A 26,507-nucleotide genomic window follows, 5' to 3' on the forward strand; every position below is an offset into this window, starting at 1 on the left:
AAACAGTAGGCCTACTGTTTTTAAATAAATAGAAAAAAAAGAAAAAAAAAAAAAAAAAAAATAAAATAACTCCCGAACGAGCCCGGTGGAAAAACCGGAGGTGACGCCGAAGGGAGGTCACACTTGCCTCATCCGGCCTCGGCGATGAATGCATCATCTTCCACCTTATTTTCCACTTTTTCCACTTTTTCCACCACCTTCCACCATTCAACCCAAAATAAAGCCGCTCGTGCGCTCTGATTCCCTGGATAAATGTTCCTGCCCATCCACTCGACTCCATCTTTCCTGCACGTCACTCTGACCACCCTGAGCCTGCCTCAATGCGGCGCTCTCAGCTCCCGCGTAGCTTAAGGTGGGTCTAGTCAGTGGAGCACGGGATTTGTTGAAGTGGGTCTTCTCTTTGCTTGACAACCAAGTTATTCAGTTAACCATAGCGATTGTCTGTAAGCCCGGGCTGACTGAACCATGGCTATCCAGGGTTGTGTCACAGTGCGAAGGGCCGATCAAGACCCCTTTCGGACGGAGATCCCCCCTTAGCTCCTGATTTCACTTAGTCGTCATGCTCGTTCACTGACGCCCAATTCTATACTACCCACTGCTATTCTCATGAAGAAACCATGGAACAGCGTCCATGCGGCCAGCACGTCTACTGTATCCCAAACTGAGGCTCAGCCTTATTCGGCTGTAGCCCAATGTCTGCTTGCCGACATGACCGGATGGATCGACGTGGTGGAGCGAGGTCGACGGCCTGCTTGAGGTCCCAACTGACATCGCTTCAGGGTCATACAAGCTGGTTACATGCGGTGCCGAACCCATCCGTGAACCTAGCCCAGGCACTGCTTGGGTCGAGCAGGACTTAGTCGGCCTCCAGCAGAGATTTTTGAACATGGACGATGATTACCCGGTTGCGTCACAGCCGGGTCACTACGCAACAGTCTTCGTGAAGCTTTTATAACTGAATCTCCGTGCCTGTGTCTTTTGGAAAGTTTATCACGCGCCAGGTTTCGAACAGCCCAATCTTACCTACAATCACCACTCAAAATGACTTGGGGCCGCTTGTTGCTGCTCAGCTCTTTGGGCTCGCCCTTGGCTTCGGCTTTGCCCGGCCAACTCTTCGCTCGCACTACCGATGCCGCTGAGACAGCTACGGCTGCTGCTCCGCCTGTGGTGACCTACTCGACCTCTCAGGCGCATACCCCATACACCGGAACCCCCACCACTACTGGAGCCCTGACTGCCAGCTCCATCGGCCCTGGAGTCTCGCCTCTGCCTCCTGCCCCAGGGGCATTCGACTATCCTAGTGATGGAGAGCTTCATGCCCCTGAGCCCGGTCCATACACCCCTGCAGGAGGCGTTGGAACCAACGGCACCGAGCCCGTCTACAATGCAAAGAGTGACTTCGACTTCGAGTCATTGGTACGTCTCTCCAACCCATCGGAGACTGTGGCGGCCACCTGCTAATCTTGCACCAGGCTCTCGCTCTCTACCAAGAGTACATTGAGCTCGATCTGTTCCACGACGGACTGGCTCGCTTCTCGGAGGAGGATTTCACTGCTGCTGGATTGGACGCAGAGGATCGCCATCTGATTGAGTTCATGGCCAACCAGGAAGTTGGACATGCCACCATGTTGACCAACATCTTGGGCGCTGCAGCCCCCAAGCAGTGTAACTATGTCTACCCGTACACCACTGTCCACGAGTTCATCGACTTTTGCCAGAAGCTCACTCGCTTCGGTGAGGCTGGTGTCTACGGATTCTTGGCTCACCTTGATTCCCGCGAGGCTGCGACCCTTCTTACGCAGTCCATCACCACGGAAGCTAGACAGCAGCTCATCTTCCGTCAGTTCGAGGGTCTCTTCCCCATGCCGGTGTGGTTTGAGGTTGGTGTTCCCCAGTCCTGGGCTTGGACTCTTCTGGCCCCATACATTGCCGACTGCCCCGCCGGCCAAACTCGCCTGGCCTGGCAGAACTTCCCTGCTCTGAGCATCGTCAACCAGCCCAACCCCTTCCGGATCAAGGGCTCTGAGGCGTCTGGCGAGACCATTAGCAACGGCACCAACGTGTCGAACAGCACGGTGGTTCCCGAGTCGGACTCGTGCCTGAACTCGACCGAGGTTGGCATCGACTGCTCGCCGGCGATCACCCACAACCGCACCAACCCCCTCTCCTACCCTGGCCGTCAGGTCTTCCTGACCTGGGAGGAGCCCGGTAAGGCCGTGGGTCCGAACAACAGCTACGTGACTTCGACCAGCGCGGGCGAGCCCAAGTTCGTCGCCTGGGCCTCGCAGCTGAACGTGACCTACTCGCCGCTGACCCTCAACGGATCGAACTCGGGTTCGACCATCCAGCCCGATGTGTCGACCTACGCTGGTGACCCGGCCGCCAACGGCACTCTCTTCATTGCCATCACGGACTCGGACCTTTTCGTGACTCCGTTCAACATCACCATGCTGAACCCTCATGTCGTGGCCGGACCCGCTCTGTACCAGTCTGGTTAGGAGGACACCGATGACAACTGATAGACCGAGTTTGTTTTCACAAGAGCAATGATTCACGATACACGCATGTTTCGCTCGTTTTGTTTTGGGATTCGCCGATGGTGATAGGATAGCTGGAGTTTGACGCGTGTGTACTACCTTATTACCTTAATTTGCTTAATGTTACGATAGTTCTGGCCATCGTTTACCAATAGATTGGATAGTTTGTAAGTAAAAAGTAAATCTTACATAACCTGTAAGTCGCATGAATCGATCGTAGGCCGAGATAGGCCAGCGAAAGCAGGCAGACCGACGCAGAAATGAATATTATGCAGGGAAAATTCAGCCGCAAGGCTAGCTCCATCTCCTCCAGCCCTCCCAGTCAGAAATAGTGCAGTGAGAAAAGTGACAGTTGTGTTGAATTACCCCTTTTTACTTGGAAACCGGTAGGTGGAGTATGGTGCATACATACCCGAAGTTAGAAGCAGGGACTTACATTGTAGTAGCTCGACTCAAGCTTGTGAATTCTAGCAAGTATTTCGTCAATGCTCTTCCTCCCAGTCACACTACTACAAATATATGAGTATCGAGTCTGTGGTTATCAGGGTGTCGTGGTTTACATGTCTCCTTACATTTGTACTGTATAAGAATATTGGTAGATACTATTTATAGCTCCGGCTTTACCCCGCTTACCGCCGAGTGAGGGTCGAAAGTCGGACAACTTCGAAGCCAGGCGGATGAGACATCTCACTCACTCACTCACTCACTCACAATTCCAAATCAGCCAATCCACCAGTCTGCAAACTCACCCCTAAGGCAAAGTCCGACCAGCATAGCACGAACCCCTGAACGAATCGACCACCGCGCCTGAATTACGAACCCTCTTACACTCCCACCTCCTACCTCCTATCTCCACCTTCACCTGTCACCTGTCACCTGTCACCCCTGACATCCTCGCCGGCTCTTCACCTGGCACCCACCGAATCAGTTTCCATTCACAACAACAATGGAAGGACCCAAAAACCGAAAACAACGCCGCGCAGCAGCGAAACAAACCCGACCCACCGACGCGTTCGACCCCGCCTCCGTCCCGCTCGCCCATCCACCAACAGATTCCACCAACCCGACCGGCAAAACCCTCGTGGATATCATCGCTGAGCGACAGGGGGAACTACTGGGACAGCTTTCCACTCTCAATGGGAATGCAGGCACGCAGACACAGTTCGTGACCGTCGACCCGCGGACGGGGGAGATCTCGGCCGTCGACGAGGGAAGTCTCTCGCACGAGACGAAGAAGAAGGCGATGAGGCGGGCGGAGAAGGCGCGGCGGCGGCAGCAGCAGCAGCAGCAGCAGCAACAAAACACGAACGGAGGCGAGAACGAGATCTCTAGCGAGGACGAGGAGGAAGACGCGGAGGACGAGGAGGGAGAAAAGCTCGAACACCCGATCCCTCCGGTCATCGACACGCTGCTCCTCGCGGTGCCGCTGACGACCCTCCATCTGACGCTCGCCTACCTGGCCGCCCACCAGTACGCGCAGGAGATCGAGCTGGACAAACTTGTCCGCGAATCCGCCCTCGTGGCCCTCCCCATGCTGGCGCTGTTGATCCACCTGGCGCACGGGCATATTGTCTCCTTCATCGGGGCGACGAACAGGCCCGGGGAGGAAGCGCTCTCGCTCTTGCCGTGGGACCGGGAGAAGCGGTCGTGGGCGTTCTTGCGCCGCCTCCTCTTCCCGCCGAGCCTACGCACCGTCGTCTTCCTCCCGCTGACCGTCTTCCTGGGGTGCAGGTTGATGGTCATGACCAACGAGGACCCCTACTACGCTGTCATGAAGCAGGCGCCGGCTTTTGGGACCATGTGGATCTGGGGCGTGTTGGAGATGTCCTTTGGACCTGCTGTGCTGGGGGCGCTGGGCCCGTTGGTTTGGGGCGTCTGGTGGATGGGGTATGGGATTCTCTGATCTAGAGGGGCTGGTTGTGAGTGTGTGAGCGAGAGCGGCGGGCTGTTGCTCGTCCGTCTACGGTTCCAGTTCCAAGGGAACTGGACTCCGTCACTCATCCCCCATCTCGTAGGATGTGGAAAGAAGGGGGTTCATCTTCCTCGCCGCATGAAGGATCCATATCCTGGGACGAGACACTTCCAAGGCATCGGGCAGTCTTGGTCACCGCACCGCGACGAGCCGGTCGTCGCTTGTGCAACAGTTCCTTGGCAAGACCCAGGGGGATATGCATCTCAGATGGCGCCTGTCACGATGCAGGGGTTGAGCTCCTTTGCCATGCGTGATAAGCATGGAGCCCGCAACGTCGTGGTTGCAGATACTCGACCACCCTCTGCTCGTCTACACGGTCTGCATACGGAGTAAGCGCGCTATGCGAGGGTTGTACGACATCGGTTTGCACCTCATCACAGCACGGCATACTGTGTCACATTGCACCCAATATCGAAGGTGCAGGCTCTATAGCAATCTGAACCGAGCTTCATCCTACATCAATCCGCCAATGGTTCGCTCTCGCACTGTACCCAGCATACGATGACATGTGAAGGCAACGGATGGGGCTTGATCCGGCCGACGAGCTTAGGGTAACTTCGCTTCGAGCTAGTTGAGATACAAAGCGACAAATGAGATCCGTCCCTACAGGGGGGAAAATTAAGAAGAGTAGGATAGCAGCGAACGATTGCGAAAGCGGCCAAAATCGAATTATAGCATTAGGCATTGAGCCCTGCCCAAGCTGCGCCAAGGTCACGGTTGCGGGACCTACCTACCCGAAGTCTTTGCTCGTGGCATGGGAGAACAAAGACGGTTGGCGAGCCACGCCTCCAGGCTGACCGGATGAGCGTTCGCTGAACGATGCGCCTCTCGCCCCCGTTTCCCTTACAGGCGTGTTGACGTGGCATTGCAGCGCCACAGGAAACCGTTGCGCACCTCGAGCAGGTGCAGCGTTGGGAACCAGTTCCCAGCACCAGTAGCAATCGACAGGGGTGGTGCATTAGTCTGAGGAGAGGCAGACAGGACCGGCATCACGAAAACAGGGGGCACTCGAATCGAACGGAGGGGAGATTCAGGCAGTCACATCTAAGTGAGCGACCGAGCCTGAGGCAAGGCCTTTCCTACTCGGATAATGCAGCGCAACTACCGACTTACGACTTACCGTTTGACCCTGTGCCCGGAGCATGGACGTACTATGTAGCTTAGTGACAAGCTGGAGCTTTTCAGTTGCTGATGTCACCCGTCACTAATTGGCATGGAGTTTGTCAATTGTCAGATGCAGGGTCAGGCTTCGCGCGCAAGGGCTCTGACATACATAAACTGCACTCCTTGGTTGCAAGTATGCAGGTATGCACTGCATTACACTGCACTGAATGTACACCTGCAAAGCTGAAGCGAACTCGAATGCCATAGCCCGCGTAAGTAGAGTTGGAAGTTAGCGCCCGGACGGAGGGGACGATCGGTCCCCATACGACAAGGCCGATCAGCGGGCGAGGGCAATCATGACGCTGGGTGATGTTGATGTTGGGCGGATTCCTCGAGCAAGCCATGACTTTACGCTGCATGGACATTGGCGCTCGCCTACGGAGCTGCATCCCCAAACCGGATAAGTCGGTTTGGAATTCGAATCCAGCGCGTTGGACTTGGCCTTCCGAGTGAGGTCGAGGACGGACAGACCACAGGCTCGCGAGCAGGATTTTGTTTTGGATTTTGTTTAGTGGGAGGCGCCGAGCATGATGGCATCTGGTTGAGAGGCTGGCGGAAGAACGGGCGCGAAGATCCGACAAAAGCAAAAATACGGAAAAAAAAAAAAGGAAAGAATAGTCAAAAAGAAATGATTCATGAAAAGAAAAAGAACTAGGACCAAGGAAAGGGTGCAGCAAGATGACAGCGGAGGGATTGCCAGTTCATCAAATAATTAAGTTACCTAGTAACTAGGTGGTAGTCGGCGTATGTGACCTTCCGAATGCGGCCGGTTCGAGAGAGACAATTCGATTGTCCGGATTAGTTGAACCGCGAGAGATTGGGCTGGCTGGCTGGATTCAAGGCACTAAGAACCAGTGGCTGTAGTTAGTCTCTCCTTGCCATTGCCATTGCCATCGCCATGTGTTTCCCAGAGTTTCCCAGAGTCCGTTCCATTTAGCCGACGACGCCCGCCGGGACCGCAGGATCGAAGGAACGAGGAGTAAGTTAAGTTACGGAGAGGTTCGAGCTGGACGGGACGCAGGACGGAGGATCAGCTAGCTAGCTGTCTTCTCCGCTGTGGCACGAGGCAGGTTATGGGCTGTGTGTGGCGCAGGAAAAGAACGGTTCTAGATGAGGTAGGTGGTCGTGGCCGAACTAGACACGAACTATTGGGGCACTAGTCGGTAGGACACCTTCACCATCAACTCTCCCCCATTGCGCCTTCCACACAATTGGGGTGTTTTCAGCTGAGCCGATTCTCGGGCTCGGACAATATCCCTTGCTTGCACCATTGTCTATTGTTGATGAGGGTGATCTGGCTGGAATTCTCCGCTGCAGAACTGGATGGATGGATTATCGCGGCCAGTGACAATCGCCAGCCCTACTCGTCCAACACGAGAGTACCCTTCGCCTCAGCAAGCAGTTCGTGAGGTCCATGCGGTTCGTCCCGGTCTGACCAGATGACAACCTGGATTCCATGCGTCTAGATAATCTACTACTAGGTAGATGTTTTTCAGCGTTTGGGGGCTGATTGGACGCCCTCGAGCACTGAGACCTCGAGACCTCCAGTTTGGACCGAGTATGGAGTCCCCGCGGTCGAGAAGGGCACCAGCCCACCCACCCACCTATTCCAGCCTCGAATCCACTGATATCTATCTATGATCTTGACCGCACGCTAACTTCTGACTACCTCTTAGACTGGAGTAGAGTAGTAGCCCCTCAATTCATCTAGACCAAACCTGAAGGCCCTACGTGCAGCACGATAAGCAACACCCCCTTCCCCCTCATTCCTCCATCCAAGAAACAAACACCACAATCTGCAAGGGGAAGGGGGAAGGGGATCAAGACGTGAAGATTGCGAACCAGCCCGGTCCTCCTGTGCCATCAGGCACAAAAAAGCAACTCCTTTCTGCAGTGGCAAACAAAACCCTGGGTAATCAAAACAAAGAAAACTGTTTGCAGGGCTGCTTGGGCCATCACTTACGGAGTAGCTAACCTATCAACCGGTCAGCTAGTTCAGGCAATCAATCCACCAACAGCAACTAAGCGAGGAAGACCTGTAAGCAGAGGCAGAGTGAGCAGAGCAGAGCGAGTAGATTGTGGGGTAATTCCAATTCTTGCTATGAGTACCGTACATGGTACAGTCAGTTGTGCATGTGCATGCAAGCCTGGAACCAGAACCAGAGCCAGAGCCAGAAGCAGAACCAGAGCCAGAAGCAGAAGCAGAGCCAGAAGCGGTGGATGTCATGTCATGTCCTGTCATCTCATGGCATGTCAACGACTGATACCACCCACCCTGGCTGCCGGAATCGATGACCTGGTTGGTTGGTACTGGGCTAGAGTAATGCTCCTGTCCACCTACCTACTTACTTACTGAGTACTGAGTAGACAACTCCTTCCCACACCGCGATCCTTCTTCAGTGCGTGGTAAGTCCAGTACCATACAACCAAAATCCAAAACCTGCAACTCCAACGAGAAAAGACGTGCAGCCAGGATCCAGATTTCAATCCCACCCGTTCGGTGAGCAAGTTAACCCATGCATGTAGTGACAGTCCTGTACCTGAATCACCTTGCGCTTATCCCCTCCCCCTCCTCTTCCCTCCCGCTTGGTAGATGTAGGTAAGATATGCACCTGCGCATGCCTAACAATCCACCTTCCTTGGCCCTTGGCAGCGACCAGGACGCCATGTGAGTAAGCACCTGTGTATCATTTCCGGTTACGAGATACGAGGCATGACAGCTGGTGCGTGTCTTCACTGAGTTATTCTGCAGTGCAACCCCAGACCAAAACCCCTGTGTAACTGTGTAACATCAAGCGGAAATTCGGTATGCTTATTCCACGACTCTCGCGAATCAAAGCTAAGCAGCCGTTGTGACAACAAGCTACAGTACACTTTTCGTCAATGATTGTGATAAGCTAGATTGTTAGGTTGTGTATAGTCCAACCGCAAGGTCGCTACCCCTCATCTGTATAGTAATATCGGATATAGTCACTTAGTGCAATCTCAAGAACGCCTCAACCCATCCCCATCCAGAGGACAACCATCCCCAATCCAGCGAACAACCCGCAAACGCCAAACCCACCAACAAAAAAGAGAGGGGTACTGTACATGGCCCCAACAATCAAACCGTAAGGCGGCCCTTATGCATGATCCCGACCGACTGGAGACTAGCGCCCTGGAAGCGCGTCAGCAGCGAGCTGACAATCTCGCGATAAGTGTTCATCTGCGCCAGCTTGAACCGCTGGATCTTCCCACTCGCCGTGCGCGGGATCTCCTCCACGAAGAGAATGCCCCCGTCCAGCGCCTTGTAGCTGACCAATTGCGGCCGCGTAAACGAGTACGCCTCCTCCGCCGTCAGCCGGTGGCCGGCGGCATTCTTCGCCCGCACGATGAAGGCGCGCGGGAGCTCGGTGCTGCCGTCGTGCGATGTAACCCCGATTACCGCCGCATCCTCGATGCCAGGGTGCCGGAGCAGGATGGCCTCGAGTTCGGCCGGCGCGACTTGCCATCTGGTTCCAGTTTGGGTTAGGATCTGACAGATTAGAGAGAGGCAGGAAGAAAGAGCTTACCCTCGGACCTTGATCAGCTCCTTCGTGCGGCCGTGGATGTAGTAGACCCCGTCTCTGACATAAGCCACATCCCCGGTGCGGAACCAACCATGCGTGTCTTTGGCGTCAGTTCGGCCCTTGTACCCCAGCAACAGGCCCGCCCCACGCACGTACAACTCCCCAGGCTTGTTCTCCTCCGCGACCCTCTCGCCATCTTGGCCCACCAGGCGGACCTCGTAGCCAGAGAGTTGCCTTCCGATGCTTCCGGCGTCGCCTAGCTCTCCGTACCGGTTCTGGAACACCACACCCACCTCGGTCATCCCCCAGAGCTGCGCTGCATGCGCATCCTCATGGAGCAGTTGCCGGAATTGTTGCATGGACGCTCCGTCGATGGGTGCGCCGGCCACTCCCACATAGCGTAACGACGACAAGTAGCCCGCAGCCGGGATGGTCGAGCGATTGAACGCGTGGATCATGGCGGGAACCATGTAGGTCTCGGATATGCGATACTGATACACCGCCGCGACGAACTGCGTGAGCTCGAAGCGCGAGAGCACAAACAACGGCTGTCCGTAGCGAATGGGGAACAGGTGGGTCCACAGGGCCCCGAACAGATGGAACATGGGCAGGGACATTAACCGCGTCACCTCGTAGGGAACCTCGTACTGGATGCTCAGATGCTGGGATATGATAGCGTGATGCGACAGAATCGCCGCCTTGGGTAACCCCCCGGTGCCGCTGGTGGGGAACATCGCGGCCGGCGTGGATTTGGCAATCACCTCGTCATGGAAGGTGAGCCAATGATCTTCCCCGTACGCGAGGAGATGAGCGAAGCTCAGGTAGGCGCCATCCTCGCTGGTCGCGAGATACGGAGCGCTTGCGGCCGCATAGGCCAAGGGCCCTGAGAGCAGGAGCTGGCCAATGTGGTCTCCTGCGAACTCATCCAATAGGCAGACTTGCCTCGGCAGCATTCCCCGGTCGGCCGAGACTCTGAGCACGGTGGGGAGGGCATCGCGAGAGGTGATGATTAATTTGGGTTCGGCCAGCTCGAGCAGATGGTCTAATTCTTGGGGTTGACTTCGTGCGTTGGTCCCCATGAACACGCCGCCAGCGCCGATGATACTATAGAAGAGTGCGGGGTATATGATCTACCCCATTGAGTCAGCATGGTATAAGGGGGGTAGATTGATTCGGACGGAAAGGATTAATTTTTTATTTAGAAAAGAAAAGAAAGAAGAAGAAAAAGAAAAAGAAAAAAAAAGAATCGATTCCAATTGGAACAGTGGGTAGGGAGGAGTGAAGGGCAGGGGACTAGAATCGGTGTCGAACGAACAACGAAAGGGGAAATCGCCATGCATACTTACACTATTTCCCAGGTGGACCAGCACACAATCCCCTCGCTGCACATCATGGGCCTTCAATCCTGCAATCAATGTGCGAACCAGGATCTCAAACTGCCGCGCATTGAAAGACTGCGAAGGATTCTCAGCATCGATCAACAATGGACGCTCGCGGTCGTAGTGGTAGGGGCTGCGGAAAGCAAAGGTCAACAAGTCGGTGTATGGGTGCTGGCCCAGATTGGGGTGCGCCAAGGACGACTCCCAGAGACCCATCGCGTCGGAATGCAATTGACAAAGGAGTTTCGGTCAAGGCAGGCAGGCAGGCAGGCAAGGCAAGTGGGCACAGAGGACCGGCGGGGGCAGTGTGGTCGGATAGAAGATAAGTAGTATGTCGATAGCTGAGACTATTAAGCTCAAGTAGGGAGGAGAGTAGATGATGATGATGATGATGATGATGATAATGATGATGATACACAAGAATAGTGAGAGAAATTCACCCCGACCACGGGAGATCCAGGGCGATAAATAGAATCTCCATGGTGTTCAACAAATATGCTTTTTGTCATGCTGGCGGGTTTCAGAAAAAGTGAAAGGGTTGACAATTTGCAGTGTCTCGAAGAACAATTCCAGTTTCCTGAGTCTTGGTGTGAGTGAGGTGAATGGGGGGGGGGGTTTGGGTGATTTGGAATTTGGAATACTTACTACTCCAGTTAGGGCAGAGAGTGGCTCAGTGGCGCTTCCTTCCATCTCAGATCCCGACACATCGTCACCCACTGCACCTGCACCTGCACCGACACCGACACCGAGTTTCCGCTAAGATCGGATTGCTGATCCTCTTTCCGGGCCCACGGACGGATCATACTTTGCGCTTAGACTGCTCACTGCTAGTAAGTATTCCGTAGCTAGCTAGGCTGCTAGTCTATCAGCTGCTAGCATGTCAATGTCGATTCAGATCGCGGCCATGTGGGTCCCTCGCTCATCTCTCATCCTCGAGAGAATGCACTTCACCCACTTCACTGGCGAACATCTCCCCGTCGTGCCGACGAATTAGATCCATGATCAACTCAATACTCCATAACTTAAACCAATATTGAGCCATCTCTCAGTCGGACTTGATCTGAACCATGTCGGCAGCGCACTCTGATTGGTACTTCGTCCTGTCAATCAAGCCCCATCGTTTCTCTTCAGGTGCTCCCTCTGCAGCTGAACCCCCGGTTGGATCTGCCGTCCTGAGAACGCATCCCCCCCTCCCCGAACTACTCCCACGGTTCTATGGAGGCTTGGTCCTGGCCCTGCTGAATTAGCCCGTCATCTGGCGCGCTCGACCCTGCGCCCAGCATGCAGACGCGACCCCACTGCTCTAGTCACCCATGCCACGCTGACGTCTTCTTAACGGGATCCCAGAAAACCGCGCATGACAAGCCATTACATGATGGACTTGACATCTTGGACGAAGGCCCGAAAGAGGCAGTACCCCGCCCGCTAAATCGAGCAGGGGCAGTGGGTGGCCATGCCACCAAGTGACTCGTCGGGATCTCCTTGCCTATGTATCTGAGCACACTAGTTCATCAGGATGGAGACTCAGGTGGCCCTGCCGGGGCCACTCTATCACTGATCGACCTCGCTCTGAACTGGCCAAACGAAGGAAAAGCAAGCAATCTGCGCCTGCTGCATGGGCCACGCTATGCTTGCCGAGCTTGTCGGGTCATGCAACTCCACAGACCCTGTCCACTTCCAGGGCACGGATTGTCCGCTTATCGATGCAACCCTCTTCGTCTTCAGGCGTGGATCGGTGGAGAATTCGAATCTTGGTGGCAAGCCCTCTGGCGCCTGAGTCCAAGACATCAGTGCTAGTGTCGATCAGGAAACCCTGGCCGGCCTGCAGGAGCCACTGAACGTGCTCAAGCTGGTGCATCCGCATCTCTAGACCGTTCCATCAAGTCGTCATCATCGACCACGGCACGGGGACGGGATATTCGCTCGTGGAGGAGCCATCCATTGGCCCCTCGACTTCCACATTCGGAGAATGAACAGCTGAGGAGTGGCAGGATTGATACCATTCTCCAGTGTTCATTGGTAAATCCATCTCGGATCTAGGATACGGAACAAGTTCCCCCTCAAATAGTGCCGGCATCACGGAGGCTGAAATCACGATATCGAGGCGAAAGGCGAAGCTGAGATGCCGAGGTGGTCCGCATGCGGTATGATGAAAGGTGCTGAAGACAAGATACCGTGGTCTGCAGCCGAGATATCGTCCGATGTTCAATGTGAGCCCACCCTGAGGGAAACAGCCAGGCTGCATCAAGGTCAGATGTCGTCATGCATGAGGATTCAAAAGACGTCTGTACCCGTCGCTGTGAGATGCAGGTTGATGGTGGATCACAATCATGCGCCCATTGGGACCAATCGAGTCATTGTCGTTACTGCTTGCAGCTTCCTTTCCCCAACTTGCATCTGGCGCTTCGTTCCTGAAGATTACATGCGTCTGCCCCTCGATCTTACTCATGATAGCTTCTTGTCAACCTTCAATCTCATCTTCAGGACCAATTCGAAGCAACATGTCGTGTGAGGTGAAGAGCACAATAACGGTACCACCGGCAGTGGTATATGCATCAGGTCCGCAAAGTCCCACTTCATCGACATTCACAGAAGACTCCACCATCAAGGTCTTCTCAGAGAAAGCGGAAGTGTCCCGATATCGTGACTCGGAAGATGGATCTCTTGACCTCGAAGCTCAAGCCCCAAAGAAGCGCAAATTCGCTGCGATTCGGTTCATATTCCTCAACATATACCGTCGCCTGTTCTCCTTGGTCTTCTTGGCCAATGTAGCTGTGTTCGTTGCAGTCATGGCGACGGATCGAAAGTTACTAGCATTGGTAAACGCGGCAGCAGGTAACCTGCTTGCATGCGGCCTCGCACGGCAGCCCTTGGTGGTGAATTCGATCTTTGTTATCGTGGCATCCATCCCGAGGTCAGCGCCTCTCCGGATACGACGCATCGCAGCTAAGGTATACCACTATGGTGGCGTCCACAGCGGGTGCGGGATAGCCTCATTCGTCTGGTATGCCGGCTTTGTTGGCCTCCTATCACGGGAGTACTGGTCTCCCTCACCATCCTCCTCATCAGGCGGGCCAACCATCTCCGTGGCCCCGGTAATCCTGGCATACTTGATCTTGGTCGTGCTGCTCGCCATCATCGTCGTGGCCTACCCGGGGTTCCGCATCAAGAAGCACGATTACTTCGAGCTCATCCACCGGTTCTTCGGCTGGCTGGTGGTGGTGCTCTTCGTGATCCTGCTGATGGTCTTCGCCGACGAGGTCAGCCGCGCGTCGAACGAGCCGCTGGGACCCTTCCTGGCGAGGCTCCCCGCCTTCTGGTTCTTGGTGCTCACGGTCGTGGCCATCGTGCACCCGTGGACGCTCCTGCGCAAGGTCGCGGTGCAGCCGGAGACCCTCTCCTCGCACGCCGTGCGGCTGCATCTCAGCCACACGACCACCACCTTCGGCAAGGGCATCCAGCTGGCGCGCCACCCGCTGCGCGACTGGCACGGGTTCGCGACGTTCCCGAACCCGGACGGCGGGCGGAGCTTCTCCTGCCTGGTGTCCAAGGCGGGCGACTGGACGGCCGCCTGCATCCAGGACCCGCCCACGCACCTGTGGAAGCGCGGCGTCCTCCTGTACGGGTTCGCGTACGCGATGCGCGTCTTCACGCGCGTGGTCGTGGTCACCACGGGCTCGGGCATCGGCCCCTGCTTGTCCTTCCTCGGGGACGACCACCGCCCCGCGCTCCGCGTGGTCTGGCAGACGCGCGCCCCGCTGAAGACATACGGGCAGCGGGTGCTGGATCTGGTGTCGATGATGGACCCCACCCCCGTGGTGGTCGACACGAATCAGTCCGGGCGCGTCGATCTGGTCCCGATGATCCGGCGGATCGTGCAGGACTTCGATGCCGAGGCTGTCTGTGTGATCAGCAACCCCGTGTTCACCAGGAAGGTGGTATATGAATTGGAATCGAGGGGCATACCGGCGTTCGGGCCTATCTTCGACTCGTGACCGACCACGTGTGGTCTTTCTGTCTGTGTATATACTAGCGAGCAAGGTGCCGGGATTGAATGCCGCAGGCGTTGGGGATTCTTTGAGATTGTCAGGGCGTCAGAAACCGGGGGGGGCTAGAAACGGGGAAATGGATTCAGACGAAGTCAAGCCATGTTTGGGGGGGACTTCGTCACTGTATATAGTTAGGATCAAGAGATAGTCTAAGAAGTGATGCCGTTGGCCTTGATTTTGGGGGGAGACGGGCATTGTATGCAAACATTCCAAAGATGCGCGCGGTGTTTCATGTGCCTGTCCGGCCGGCAGGGATTCGATGTAGCAGTCCGCTGGGTACTTGCAGTTACGCTCCCACATTATTAGATTTTCGTACGACAATCAGTTCAGTCCCAGCCTGGGTGTTTACCATCACAGGCCGGAATCGTCTCCTGGCCTATGGGGTCAGGATTCAGCTGGTCGCTTTTTAGAGCCGGAGTTCAAGACCACTTTTGCAACCAGCCTACTATGCAAGGTAGTCCTCGGGCAACCAGATAACCCATCATCGTACGTTTAGCTCACTTTTGATTTACGGATTTTGCTCTACGCCGCAATATTTGGGTAAATAGATCTGAATGTTCAATTTGTTCATTCATAATCGTTATTCTAGAGAATTCACCATAGCGACAAAGTGTATGTACCTGGGTATGTATGATGCCAGTAACAGAAACAGACAAATGAAAATGTTCGGACTTGACGAAAATAATGGGTATCATGCAAGCACAGAAATCACCCAGCAATACAGAATCTATCAGCAGACTTTTGTTTTCTCCTCCATGGTATGAAACAATTAAGAATTAGGGGAAAGGTGGTGAGAGCTTGGACTTCCAATTTTCGCGGAACTGTTGAGAGTGCATGAGAACAAGGACGTCCTCGGGGGGGGGTGAAAATCGTTGAATTCGTAGCAGTCATAAATTCATGAAAGGTCGGTGTTGGAGGTACACCAATGTTGAAGTTGTATGTGTAAAAATTGTGCGAGGCAATGGCATTAGCCGACGCTCAAGGCTCGGTGGCAGACGTAGCTCGGCTTGTCGTTTCAAAAGTCAATGGCTCGGCAGAGAAGTCATCGGGTGTAAGGCGTGATCGTCCCCTGGTTGAAGAAGAATGTGTGGAGTCGCTATCCAAGCGCAGAGATTCCATGCGGTCCAGTTCTTCATACTCCGGAAGGTGCAGGGGAGATCCATGGTAGTCCTCCATGATGCTGCTTCCATCTAGCATGGTGTAACCGGGGGGGCTGGCAGGAACATCCTCATAGACCGGTGGCATCTCCTCGTCCCAACTGATACCCAGCCCGCTGCGTTCCGTAACGTGCAAGTGGAACTGCATGCGCAGAACACGCGCTGCTCCAGTCGGGGTGATGAGTCTCGTGTTGCGGTTGGGGCAGAACTCTTCGGCGACGATCAGTTCAATGACAAGGTTGTGACGAGCTTCCAGGCCACCCGAAGCTTCGAGATCGCACACTGGGTTGCAAGATGGGTTGATGCTGGCTTCGAACTGCATGCTGATTTCACCGCCGGCGGTATCAAAATCTGTCTTCCAGCCATCCTTCTCTTCGTTGTGACCGATGATGCGGGTCTCCTGATGAAGAACACCCTTGCCTTCGCCTCCGATCTTGTGTGCATGCTTGGAGCAGGCTGCAGAGACAATTTTCTGGTGTTCCTCAATCCGCCACATCATTTTGCGCAGGCGCCAGCGGGTTTGGGTTTCTTCGCCTTTATCCACCACTCCGCTAAGAGTCATCTGCACAGGGAAGGTACCGATTGGGTGAACAACGGATGGAAGGACGATACGACCGGTAAGGTTGGTAGGAGGGAAGATACGGATGGAGGACTTGTCGTTGCCGGGGAGGATGGCACGCTTGATGTGCAGAGGCATCTTGTAGGTGAACTCCTCTCCGTTGATACTGTGAGCACGCGCAGAGAGAAAGTATTCGATCTGACCCAACGATCCGTTGCACGAGGCGGGCAGATGGCCGGGGACTAGGTAGCTGAACGGAAACTCGTGGTCACCACTCTTGAGGGCGAGGGGCTCGGTGAGGAAGTTCCAGTGTGTCAGTTCCTCAGTTCGCGAGGCACAGTTGGGGCAGTCTCTAGAAACCGGTTTCTTGGTCGTTTGTCTGCTCATGAGACGCATATCAAAGGTGTCAAGCGTGATCATGCCGGCTAATTCAGAGATGCTGATCTTCAGGCGTCCGGAGAACAAGGCGCCGGTTGAGTTGGCGGGATTCCCGTAACAGACGAGCGGCGGGGATTCAACGATAACATCGAGCTTCGCAGAGGCGTTGGCGCTGGGATCATGGGCGGCACGCTCCTTTGAACGAGCTGAGCGGCCATGGCTCCGTCGCTTCTCTTTGCTGTGATCGCGGTGAGGATGGATCAGATGCTCCATCGCCAACGATAGCCGGCGTTCAGGTGAGCGAGCTCGGTCAGCGGACAGATGGGTGGATGGCTTCTTCGATGCCACAGTGGTGTTCGGGATCTCATTCACGGACGAAGAAGACGAAGTGTTCGAGTGCGCAACGGATGAATGGTGGGATGAGTGGTGGGAGAGGGAAGGGCGGACAAAGCTGGAAAGTAGACGACCAGGCATGGTGGCGAGTTTCACAGGGTGATGTGGATGCGCTGGGTTGGAACCTTGGTAGCTAAGTATAGTAACAAGTGTCGAGTGCACAGAAGATGGAATGTGTTGCTCAGGGAGCAATGGATGTCAGGTATTGACGGTCCACGATGCAGTAAGACCAGACTGGCAGTGGCAGACTAGTGTATGTATGTGAAGGGGTCTCGATATCACGGCGCAATTGGGAAGGTTGAGTTGATTGTCAAGTACATAATCTCCTTGCGATTGAAATTAAATCTTGAACCTATGAGAAAGAACCTTTGACTACAGTCAAGAGTTCAAGTTTCTTTGAGACGGTGAGGGGTAGAGGTAGCAGATGAAATGTACACGAGTAGTGGAGAGTTTGGATCGTGTTGTGATGGTGGTGGTGGTAGGTAGGTAGGTTGTAGTAGTCTATATCTGAGTAACCGAAGGAGAAAATGAAGTAGATCTAGTAGGCTATCAAGCAAAACAGAGGAATGGCAAGAAAAGGTGGGAGAGTAGCTGCCTTTGAATGAAGCAGGACAAGCTCTATGTTTTATTCTTTGCAACCCAGATGTACTCTACCCCTCCAAAGGACTCATTTTCCTTTTTTTTTTTTTCCTTTTCCTATTGTTGAATTTTTTTTATTTTTCTCTTCTCCTTTTTTTCATTTTTAGCGTGGTGGTTGTTTCTAGGGCGTTCCCACACCATGTAACAGGTACGATTGATTCCCTGGTCTGGCCACCCTGAGTGTCTCCATCGCATCGGGCGGCCGATGGAGTTTTGGTGGGGCACGGCAGAAAAAGCGTCATAGTGGACTTTACATTACCATTTCCATACATGACCGTACGGCTGTCTCCGACGGAAAGCGCCAAAAGTCTCCAGGCTTGGTCGCCCTGCCATTTAATTCCCCTACAGGTACAGTACCTGTCCGTTGCACCAATAATTCCCCGAGGGCAACTGCAGCGACTGCACCTGGCAGCCCTGAGTGTCTGGTTTCTTCAACCTCCATGTTTTCACACCGCGATTTCTTTGGCCGCCTTTTGACTTTTTTTTTTCTCTCTACAAAACCATCATAGCTTAGCTAAAGTAACTTGCGTGATGGTTTCGGACGACTGTGGGCACATGCTCATTCTAGAACAACCAGTGGCCAATCAATGATTCTATCTGCAGCTTGTCCTGCGTAATCGATGAAATAATTGCCTTAGTCAGGTGTGGTTGAATTGAGGTTACTCGGAATTGCTTCCCCAGATCTTGAGTATGCTCAAGATCGGTCTCAACTTCCAAAGCTCACAGAGACTGAGGGCAAATAATTCTAGCTCCCCCCCCCCGTCCAAACATTCTGGATGGCGCGTATCCTGTATTGACTACAATTCCCTGGCAGCATGTGATGAATGCATATCACTCTGCGCTGCGCTATGTACCGGTACGCAGGTTGTTGATGCCAGAGTGATTGAACCTTCTCCTACATCAAATGACTTGATGTGTTGTTAAGCAATCTATTCTGGAGTGCACGGAATGTCCTTCCTAGAACGATGCTCTCATCAATGTACAGTAAATGGAGGGGGGTGGTCAGGCGCAATGACTCACACTAGGGCCGGGCTTGAGACTTTAGCAACGAACAGCTTTCTCCGATGTAGATCATCCAACCCGAATCTCCGTTTGCGCAATTCTGCACGCGCAAGAAACATCATCTTAGCGGGTTACACGCAATCCATGAGATCGGTGGTGATGTGGAATAATGTCAAATGGCTGGAGAATGTTGTCATGTCAGTTGTTCCAGAATCGAACCGAGGGTCCAGTATGGAACTGCTGACTCAGGTTCTAGACACCTCCCATCAGGCGTTCTATACTTGGAAGCCAGGAGTGACCACGGTCAGAGACCGGGTCATATCCCCCAATCTGAATTACCAATGGTGGCTTTGAAACCCCACGGGTGAAGGACGTTAGGTCGACTGGAAGTCTGGAAGTACAGTACAGTAGCATCGGGTAAGATCCCGAGAATTGACAACAGAATGACAGATCATTGAGCCAGCCATGTGTGGAATAGTACCGATTATCCGTTCAGCTTGCATTCAGCTTGCAGTGGAAGTTACTAGAGCAGTAACATACCTACCTAGTACTTACCTGAGTAGTAGTCCGTAATACCGGATCATCACACCTGACGGGCGCTTCCTTTGCTCATCAAGGTCAGCTGCCGTCATCGAACCATCACGTGGCGTCACAAATTGATGTGCGAGGCCGAGCGGGCTCAAGGCGGTCTGGTTTGTTGTCTCAATCCTCAATACAGGCGGTGACGACCCGTATCAATCGGCTATACCTTACCGTACAGCAGTCCATTGCAACGCTAATTGGAGATCCCTCTGGATCCAAGTTGCCGCTGTTGCACTTTTGCGCCAAAAAAACAATGGAAGGGCAGAACCAAGGCCTGAAAAGAAGGTAAGCTAGCCCCATCAGACCCAAGCATTGCGCGCACGGATTAGGGATTTTCTCAGAGGAAAATTCTTTGCGGACTCTCTTCTCCTCGGGAAGAGCTAAATCGAGTACGGAGTACAATAATGATGGATGTGTGTGCTGTGTACGAGTATCCCGTTCACTTCAGTCAAAGCTCCACTTGCCGAGAGAAGGAAGAAAAAGAACAAAAAGGGAAATTAAAAGGGAAAAAAATTCGAAAGGATAAAAAGTCAAAAGGGGAGCACGCCCACCAATCCTTGGTTGATGCCCCTTGTCGCAATTCATCATCCCCTACAAGGTACTTGGGACATGTGGACGGATGTTGTGCTGTCGCGCGCAGTCAATATGGTTCAATCCATTCACTTCTCCTCGTAGCTACCTTTTTGGGACAAGTTTCAGAACATGGCAGACAATCGAGTCATCGCTGCAGTTAGTGCGCTACGGAGTACGTACTAGAGACCCTTCTGGGCATCAGCTCACTCCGAGGGCGCATGGTTCTTTTTTTTCCCCGCACTGCAGTATAATTCCGGCCTTTGCGGGGGCATTGCATCATCCGGCTATCCTTGCCGGTCAGCGCATTGAACCTCCTGAGTATCTATCTAGGAGGGGTTTTGGCTAGGTGAGTTGAGATTGAAAGCAGTGCTACTGTCTATCACGATTTCACGATATACAGACCAGTACGTAGCAGATAATATGACATGACCAAAAAGCCCACATCAAAGATATAGTTAAGTTCTAGACGCGGTGCACTGTCCTGTTGGCAGGGGAATTTCACTGTCCCACTGGCGAATGGCCAGCGGCTGCCGCCCTACCCATTACCTAACAGTTTCCTCCTTAGGCTCGCAAGCTCTCCATCATGATGGATCAACTGAGCCAACTTCAGGCTTTTACTGCACCTCAGTACCTTAACTGAGCACTTTCGGCTTTGAACACCCAACTTCAACTGTCTTCTTGATCCGATTGATCGTCCCGATTGACAGAATCTCGGCACATGCTGTCGGTCACTGCTACGGGTGGCCGACATTGATCACGCCATAAATCCATCCATTCTTCCATTTTACCGACTGCGCTTACTCTGCCACAGCATGTCAAGGCGCTGGAGATGGAGTGAGTAAGTACTATGAGTAAGTAAGTAAATGGGCTTGTCTCCGCTCTACCACACCTTAACTCACGCAACTGATAGTATGTGGAGTAGACATATCTCGTATGTCGATTTAAAGTGGCACCTTCTTACCCTATAATAACGGCCAACCTCACACGCCCAACTCACTTCACTCGGTGCTAAAGTGTTTGGTATTTGCTTTGATTTTCTAATTTGTAAGACTCCTGGCTCTGACTGTGCTTAGGGTATACTCAGAGTCTGCCATTCAGCCACTTAACCGGCCGGTAGTCGGTGGTAACAACCCGGCGCATCAATTACCTACTCTGGAGTAGTTGGCCTAACACTGCGCATACCTCTGGAACTCCTGTTCCGAGCCTCGCTTCCCGCGGGGCCAGGCGTGACAATGTCTCTTTTTGGGGGGGGGGGGGGGCGGAATTCGCCGCCCCTTCGAGCTTTTAGTCCTGGTACTCCGTACCTGATTTAGCATCGAACTTTCAGACAGCTATTGCTCAATACATGCATCGAATGCAGCGATTTCTCCGGAGTACGGAGTTCTGAATCAAGCACGCAACTTCAAGCTTGTTTTTAGTTTCAGCACGCCCGCTTACCTTTCGCCCCTGTGAAGCATTCGCGAGTCGTGCAAGAGCTTGGGCCCCATTTCTTTGCAGAATCATAGACGACTACAAGGCACGTTCATCATTTAAGAAGGCATGTTCGTTCATGCTCCCCTTCCATTGGGCGGTTCTACGGCAAACCCCTCCAAGCGCAACAGGCGTGAGTGGTTTTACTCGTACTTAGCCGGGCGCCGGACTGCGTGCAATTTTCTCTAGCCGGATCGCTGCCGGTCGGTCGCCTTCGAGTCCACTTCATCGTGATGACTCTTAACACTAGCACTGCTTAGCGCCTCAGACGACTAGAAAAATTTTCTTGCCGGTCTCCATTCTCTTCCAAGGCCCTCAGCGGACCGCCGGCGCCAACCATTGGGGCTCTCTTATTTTCAGGTTAGACCACCCGAGAAGATCAAAGGACATCGGCGACTGCCGCGGCGGACAATGAATGCTACCCTTTCCCAAATTCCCACTCGGACCTCTTCTGTCTCCAATCGTTTCCCCGGGAGGGTTCTCAAATTCTGAATTGAGGAGGGTGGGAGGCGCGGAAGATCCATGGAAACCTGTCCGCGGAATTGCGGTGCAACTCTGTGGTAACTGCGGTTCAGGGCTGCCACCAGCGCGGACCGTTGTCCGGGGGGCAATTCTCACAGCCACTTGAGTTTTACGGCCCTGAACATTATTGCAGCCGGTGTGACTAACTTAAGTTAACGGCATTATAGGCGCGGATCTTATGATCTCGGTCATGATTGAAGGCCATGGTCATGAAACATACGCCCTGTTTGTTGTATGCGTAGCTACGTAGTGCCAATAGAGGACCCTGCAGGTGAAGAATTACTGCAGAGTCTTAGCGCCCCTTTGAGGGATTTGCAACATTGACGCGTTGCCGGTCCACCAGAGAGTGTGACTACTTTGACCGCCGACAATTCGTATGCGACGGGGCTAACCCTGCAGGCACGTCTCTGACACAGGTTCTAGAATCGACACTCCGGAGCAGTACCCAAGGCTCTGTTTCTATGGTAGGGTCTACCATACCGTATAAGATGATGGTTTGATCAGTCATCGCAGCTCTCATGTATATGGCTGTCTACTTGATATGGATCTTGGAACCAGGACTTTGGCGCGGTTGGCTTGATTCAGTGCAACGGTAGGTCGACGAGCTAGAAACAGGGGTCTTCAAACTGTAGTCGTCCTAATAACATCAGTCAGCCCTATCGTATCCGCTATCAAATGTCGATTGTGCACATCCCTCCACAGATCAGCTGGTATTGACCTTCTCATAAGTTGTTGAAATCCAACTCGATAAATGGCACCTGCTTTCCATGTTCATGAGAGCTTATGGCATCATAGTTCGTTGCTTCGAGTATACTTTTCTCCAAACATCTTAGGTCATTGTGGGTTACGGCTTGGCTGCCATATGATATATAGTCATTCTGATATTTCGAAGACACTCCATTACCAGGTATTGGTCAAGGCAAATAAGGTAAATCTAACAAACTACAGACATTAGAAAGCCAGCGAAAATCTCCGACATGGTCTCTACTATTGAATTGGTGTACCTTCAGCATAAAGGCTGTCGTGGCTGTCGAGAATGTCACGTGCCGTAGCTCCATGAAGCTCCGACGATCGACGATTGAACTTCCCAACACTCGAGAGATCCCCTGTTCCTACACTACATCCTTGTATCATATGTGCGCAACAACTCCCGCGGTGATGAACGCACCTTTGTTTCAGTGTCACCTCTACTTATCAATTTGAACCCAGGCCCCAGGTTTCGTTTGCACAAGCCTCAATTGCGTTGAATTGTGAGGTGACGTCTGGATGTCGGGACACCGTGAGCACCTCAGAACCGATCCCATTCGCTTATCGACCACCCAATAGTCGCAGCGCCGCACCACTTGCAGCGTTGTCAACTCATTACCTAGAAGACGCTCTGGATCGTTCTATCATCACATATCCCACCATGAATACCTCATCCTTGATCACGATCGGTCTCGCGATCTCGTTCGTGTTCATGTTCTGGACCCTGTCTTCGACCACGTCGTCGCCATTTGCTGGGGCCTTCCCTCGCATCTACAACAAACGGATCTGCTTACTGATTGCTCATCCCGATGATGAAGCCATGTTCTTTGCGCCTACCGTTCTGGCCCTCACCAAGCCGGAGTACGGCAATCATCTCAAGATTCTCTGTCTTAGTACCGGTACGCCCCCCCCTCCCCCCCGGGTAGACTCCTCTCATCAACAAAAAGCAAGCCACTAACCCGTCAACCTGCCGTGCAATCTAGGCGACGCAGACGGGCTCGGACACATCCGCAAGAAAGAACTCGTGAAGAGCGCTCTACAACTCGGCCTGCGCAGCGAATCGGACGTCTACGTCGTGGACGACCCCACTCGATTCCCCGACAGCATGACCGCGCACTGGACGGAGAACGACGTCGCCTCGCTCCTTGCGTCGGCGTTCGCGCCGGAACCGTCGAAGAAGTCAGGAGGCGCGGCCCCGACCGCGACCATCGACGTGCTCGTAACGTTCGACCAGGGCGGCATCAGCAATCACCCGAACCATCGATCCCTGTACCACGGGGCTCTGCACTTCCTCCGCGCGCTGGTCAAGGGCAAGTCCGGGTACAGTTGCCCGGTCACCCTCTACACGCTGACGACGACCAACCTCGTGCGCAAGTACGCCGGCGTGCTCGATGCGCCCTTCACCATGGTCCGGGGCGCCTTGAGCTCGATCACGTCGGGCTCCGGGGCCCGCGGCTCCAGGGATCAGCTCCCTTCTCGGCTTCTGTTCGTGAGCTCCGTCAATGAGTGGTTGACGGCCCAGTCCGCTATGGTCAAGGCCCATCAGAGTCAGATGGTGTGGTTCCGTTGGGGTTGGATTACGATCGGACGCTATATGGCGGTAAATGATCTACGGCGAGAGGAGATCTGAGCGACAGCTCGAAATTTATATACTGGGACGTCTGGGGATGCGGGCCGTATAGATATTTCGATCCACACAAGCCTAATACTCGCCAGGCCATAAAAGTTCTGGAGTAGTGGTCCGTCATCAATATCGATGTTTTAGGTATGACGCACCCGTGGTACGTGAAGACTTTGTCGGTAGTCTCTTCTTTCACGAACTAGGCTAAGGTGATCTTAAGCAGGAAACAACTCGTAACGTGTCACTATGGACCGGGTAGTCTGAAAAACGCTCAAATCACATGCACCGTGAATTATCATACAGCCCAGACCAGTACGAAAAGGACTAGGTTGTTGAAGAATAAAGCTAGGAAACGCGTCTGAAGCCTAGAAAGAAAGAGCTTCTAAGCAGGCCCGATTTTCAGACAAGGCGGGGAGTTCGCTGTAGGACTCAGTGAGAAGTTCTACATAGCACTGTGTTTCAATTGCGGCTCAACATGATTAGTTCGTCTTCTGCGGGACGATACTTCTCCAGAACCGGCTCGAATAGTCGCTTAAGGGTTGCAGACTTTGGCTCGATATCTGGCCCGAGACGCAAAAGAGCTTCCCAGAAGAACTCGTCGTCAAGATAATTGTCCTCGTCACCCGGCTCGACATCATTATAGGGTGTGGGTCGCCGAATCGGTATTCGCTTTCCGCTGTAACGGTACCGGCTACCCCAGCGAACTTTTCCATGGAAATGCACTACTCCTCCACGAGTGTTCAAGTGGAAATCCTCCGGGAGGAAGTCGCGCCACTCTTCCAGCGCTACGGGGAACAGTGACCTAAACCATGCAGGGTTGTCTCGACCCGTCCACAGCTTGTTGATCAGCATGTTTCTTGCGAGCTTTCTCACCAGCTCAGTCTGTTGGGCTGTGTGCAGTCTGAGGATATCATAGGTGTGTATTGCGTTGGCCAAGTCTCGCGACTGCCAACCTGCGCGGCTTTTATGTAGCCTGCGCCGCTTCATAAACGCCGCGATGGCTGCCCTCGCCTCCCATCTCCCTTGACGTGTCTCCATCAGGGTCTCATATGAAGCATACATTTGTGGCATGTAGTTCTTGAGAATACGACTGTCCCACGCTAACTTGGCGATTTTTAGGCGCGCCTCAATTGTGGGGCTCACGTTGTATGGATCTGTGGTCATCGTATCGAACAGTTGAGTCACGAAACGTGGCTTTACCCTCGTGTGCGCCTGTTCCTTGGCGTCGGGGCCGAATTTGCGACGTGACAGGACAAACGTCCACTCGAACAATTCAAGCCAAACCTTCTCGGGAATGGGTATATTGTAACGGGCAGCGATGAATTCCACTAGATGAAGTGCAGCTTGAATTTCGTTATTTGTTCCGAAGGCGTGAGCTACCGCGAACAGAAGTCGACCTGTGGGATGAAGGGATGAAGCAGGGTCGGTGTGGTAGATATCGGATGCTCCCGACTGGTCGCTTGCCGTCAACAGTTCGTCGACATCTATGTTCCAGGCGGCTTTCAGAACAGCCTTGATCCCCGGAACCCAGCCTGTGCGACAGGATGCAAGCATCATGTTGACAAAGGTGGTCTCATCCGGCGGGACAGATTTGGCCATCATCTCCGCGAATATCACTCGTACCGACTTGAGCACGCTGCGTGCTGCGGTGCCGTATCCCGACCAGCCTGAATCGATGGGCGCATTTTTTCGCATCTTATATGAGAAACGGGTCACTCTCAGCCGATATTTTCTCATCCCGGTAAACGTCCCGTCCCAGATCAAGGCCTCCATGAGATGATTATAACACTGGGTATCTGGCTCTACATTACAATCTTGCATGGCCTGCCATGCGCTGCGTGCCATCTGAGCATCGCCCATGGCGGCTGCGCAAGCGAGCAGGTGGGTGAACTCCGCCAGGCCTGCGGAAACCCTGAGACGAATTATTTGTGCGAGTTTGCTGGCGAATTCGTCGAAGGTTTCCTGCAATGGCTTGATATCCATGCTCCGTTCCGCGGTTGGATGGAGCGCTCGGATAATCTCTCGATGGGGCTCGACGAAGTATGCTGGGGAGAGAAGCAGGAAGGCCTCGACGAAGGTGGTTTCTGGCATAGCTCCTACCAGGCTGCTGAATCGAGGGTCAGTGAGCGCATTCATCACCAAGTCCGGTTGGCCGCTTTGAAGAATCGAGATGAACTCCGTTTGCAAGGTGTCTCGTAGTGGATCATCGCGTTGT

At 53.6% G+C, this 26,507-nt stretch overlaps 10 protein-coding genes across 10 annotated transcripts; 4 read left to right on the top strand and 6 right to left on the bottom strand.

Moving 5' to 3' along the window:
* The first annotated feature begins 951 nt into the window (after positions 1–951).
* BO95DRAFT_110363 (ferritin-like domain-containing protein) lies at positions 952–2,590 on the top strand. Its single transcript, XM_025580362.1, has 2 exons — positions 952–1,416; positions 1,473–2,590. The coding sequence occupies exons 1-2, from the start codon at positions 1,042–1,044 to the stop codon at positions 2,496–2,498; spliced, it is 1,401 nt and encodes a 466-aa protein (XP_025442889.1). The 5' UTR covers positions 952–1,041; the 3' UTR covers positions 2,499–2,590.
* Positions 2,591–3,237: 647 nt separating this feature from the next.
* On the top strand, positions 3,238–4,604 carry BO95DRAFT_110381 (uncharacterized protein). The gene has a single exon (XM_025580363.1). The coding sequence runs from the start codon at positions 3,484–3,486 to the stop codon at positions 4,438–4,440; it is 957 nt and encodes a 318-aa protein (XP_025442890.1). The 5' UTR covers positions 3,238–3,483; the 3' UTR covers positions 4,441–4,604.
* Positions 4,605–5,100: 496 nt separating this feature from the next.
* Positions 5,101–5,600, bottom strand: BO95DRAFT_110383 (uncharacterized protein). Its single transcript, XM_025580364.1, has one exon. The coding sequence runs from the start codon at positions 5,466–5,468 to the stop codon at positions 5,187–5,189; it is 282 nt and encodes a 93-aa protein (XP_025442891.1). The 5' UTR covers positions 5,469–5,600; the 3' UTR covers positions 5,101–5,186.
* A 1,888-nt stretch (positions 5,601–7,488) lies between these two features.
* On the bottom strand, positions 7,489–7,969 carry BO95DRAFT_110400 (uncharacterized protein). Its single transcript, XM_025580365.1, has one exon. The coding sequence runs from the start codon at positions 7,913–7,915 to the stop codon at positions 7,664–7,666; it is 252 nt and encodes an 83-aa protein (XP_025442892.1). The 5' UTR covers positions 7,916–7,969; the 3' UTR covers positions 7,489–7,663.
* Positions 7,970–8,543: 574 nt separating this feature from the next.
* Positions 8,544–11,194, bottom strand: afeA (adenylate-forming enzyme AfeA). Its single transcript, XM_025586381.1, has 3 exons — positions 10,568–11,194; positions 9,225–10,351; positions 8,544–9,164 (listed from the first exon to the last, which is right to left on the bottom strand). The coding sequence occupies exons 1-3, from the start codon at positions 10,814–10,816 to the stop codon at positions 8,777–8,779; spliced, it is 1,764 nt and encodes a 587-aa protein (XP_025442893.1). The 5' UTR covers positions 10,817–11,194; the 3' UTR covers positions 8,544–8,776.
* A 1,907-nt stretch (positions 11,195–13,101) lies between these two features.
* Positions 13,102–14,595, top strand: BO95DRAFT_361492 (integral membrane protein TmpA; the record flags this gene model as incomplete). The annotated part of the gene is made up of 1 exon (XM_025582526.1): positions 13,102–14,595. The coding sequence occupies one exon, from the start codon at positions 13,102–13,104 to the stop codon at positions 14,593–14,595; it is 1,494 nt and encodes a 497-aa protein (XP_025442894.1).
* Positions 14,596–15,627: 1,032 nt separating this feature from the next.
* Positions 15,628–17,217, bottom strand: BO95DRAFT_431352 (alpha-arrestin; the record flags this gene model as incomplete). Its single annotated transcript, XM_025585003.1, has 1 exon — positions 15,628–17,217. The coding sequence occupies one exon, from the start codon at positions 17,215–17,217 to the stop codon at positions 15,628–15,630; it is 1,590 nt and encodes a 529-aa protein (XP_025442895.1).
* A 1,653-nt stretch (positions 17,218–18,870) lies between these two features.
* On the bottom strand, positions 18,871–19,195 carry BO95DRAFT_442247 (uncharacterized protein; the record flags this gene model as incomplete). Its single annotated transcript, XM_025586382.1, has 2 exons — positions 19,034–19,195; positions 18,871–18,974 (listed from the first exon to the last, which is right to left on the bottom strand). Exons 1-2 carry the CDS (start codon positions 19,189–19,191, stop codon positions 18,971–18,973), a joined length of 162 nt encoding a protein of 53 aa, XP_025442896.1. The 5' UTR covers positions 19,192–19,195.
* A 3,911-nt stretch (positions 19,196–23,106) lies between these two features.
* Positions 23,107–24,752, top strand: BO95DRAFT_110582 (PIG-L family deacetylase). The gene is made up of 2 exons (XM_025580366.1): positions 23,107–23,570; positions 23,655–24,752. Exons 1-2 carry the CDS (start codon positions 23,333–23,335, stop codon positions 24,299–24,301), a joined length of 885 nt encoding a protein of 294 aa, XP_025442897.1. The 5' UTR covers positions 23,107–23,332; the 3' UTR covers positions 24,302–24,752.
* Positions 24,752–26,428, bottom strand: BO95DRAFT_361753 (uncharacterized protein; the record flags this gene model as incomplete). The annotated part of the gene is made up of 1 exon (XM_025582539.1): positions 24,752–26,428. One exon carries the CDS (start codon positions 26,426–26,428, stop codon positions 24,752–24,754), a length of 1,677 nt encoding a protein of 558 aa, XP_025442898.1.
* Positions 26,429–26,507: the final 79 nt, after the last annotated feature.

Source organism: Aspergillus brunneoviolaceus (assembly GCF_003184695.1).
Source record: "Aspergillus brunneoviolaceus CBS 621.78 unplaced genomic scaffold BO95scaffold_29, whole genome shotgun sequence".
Classification (NCBI taxonomy): Eukaryota; Fungi; Ascomycota; class Eurotiomycetes; order Eurotiales; family Aspergillaceae; genus Aspergillus; species Aspergillus brunneoviolaceus.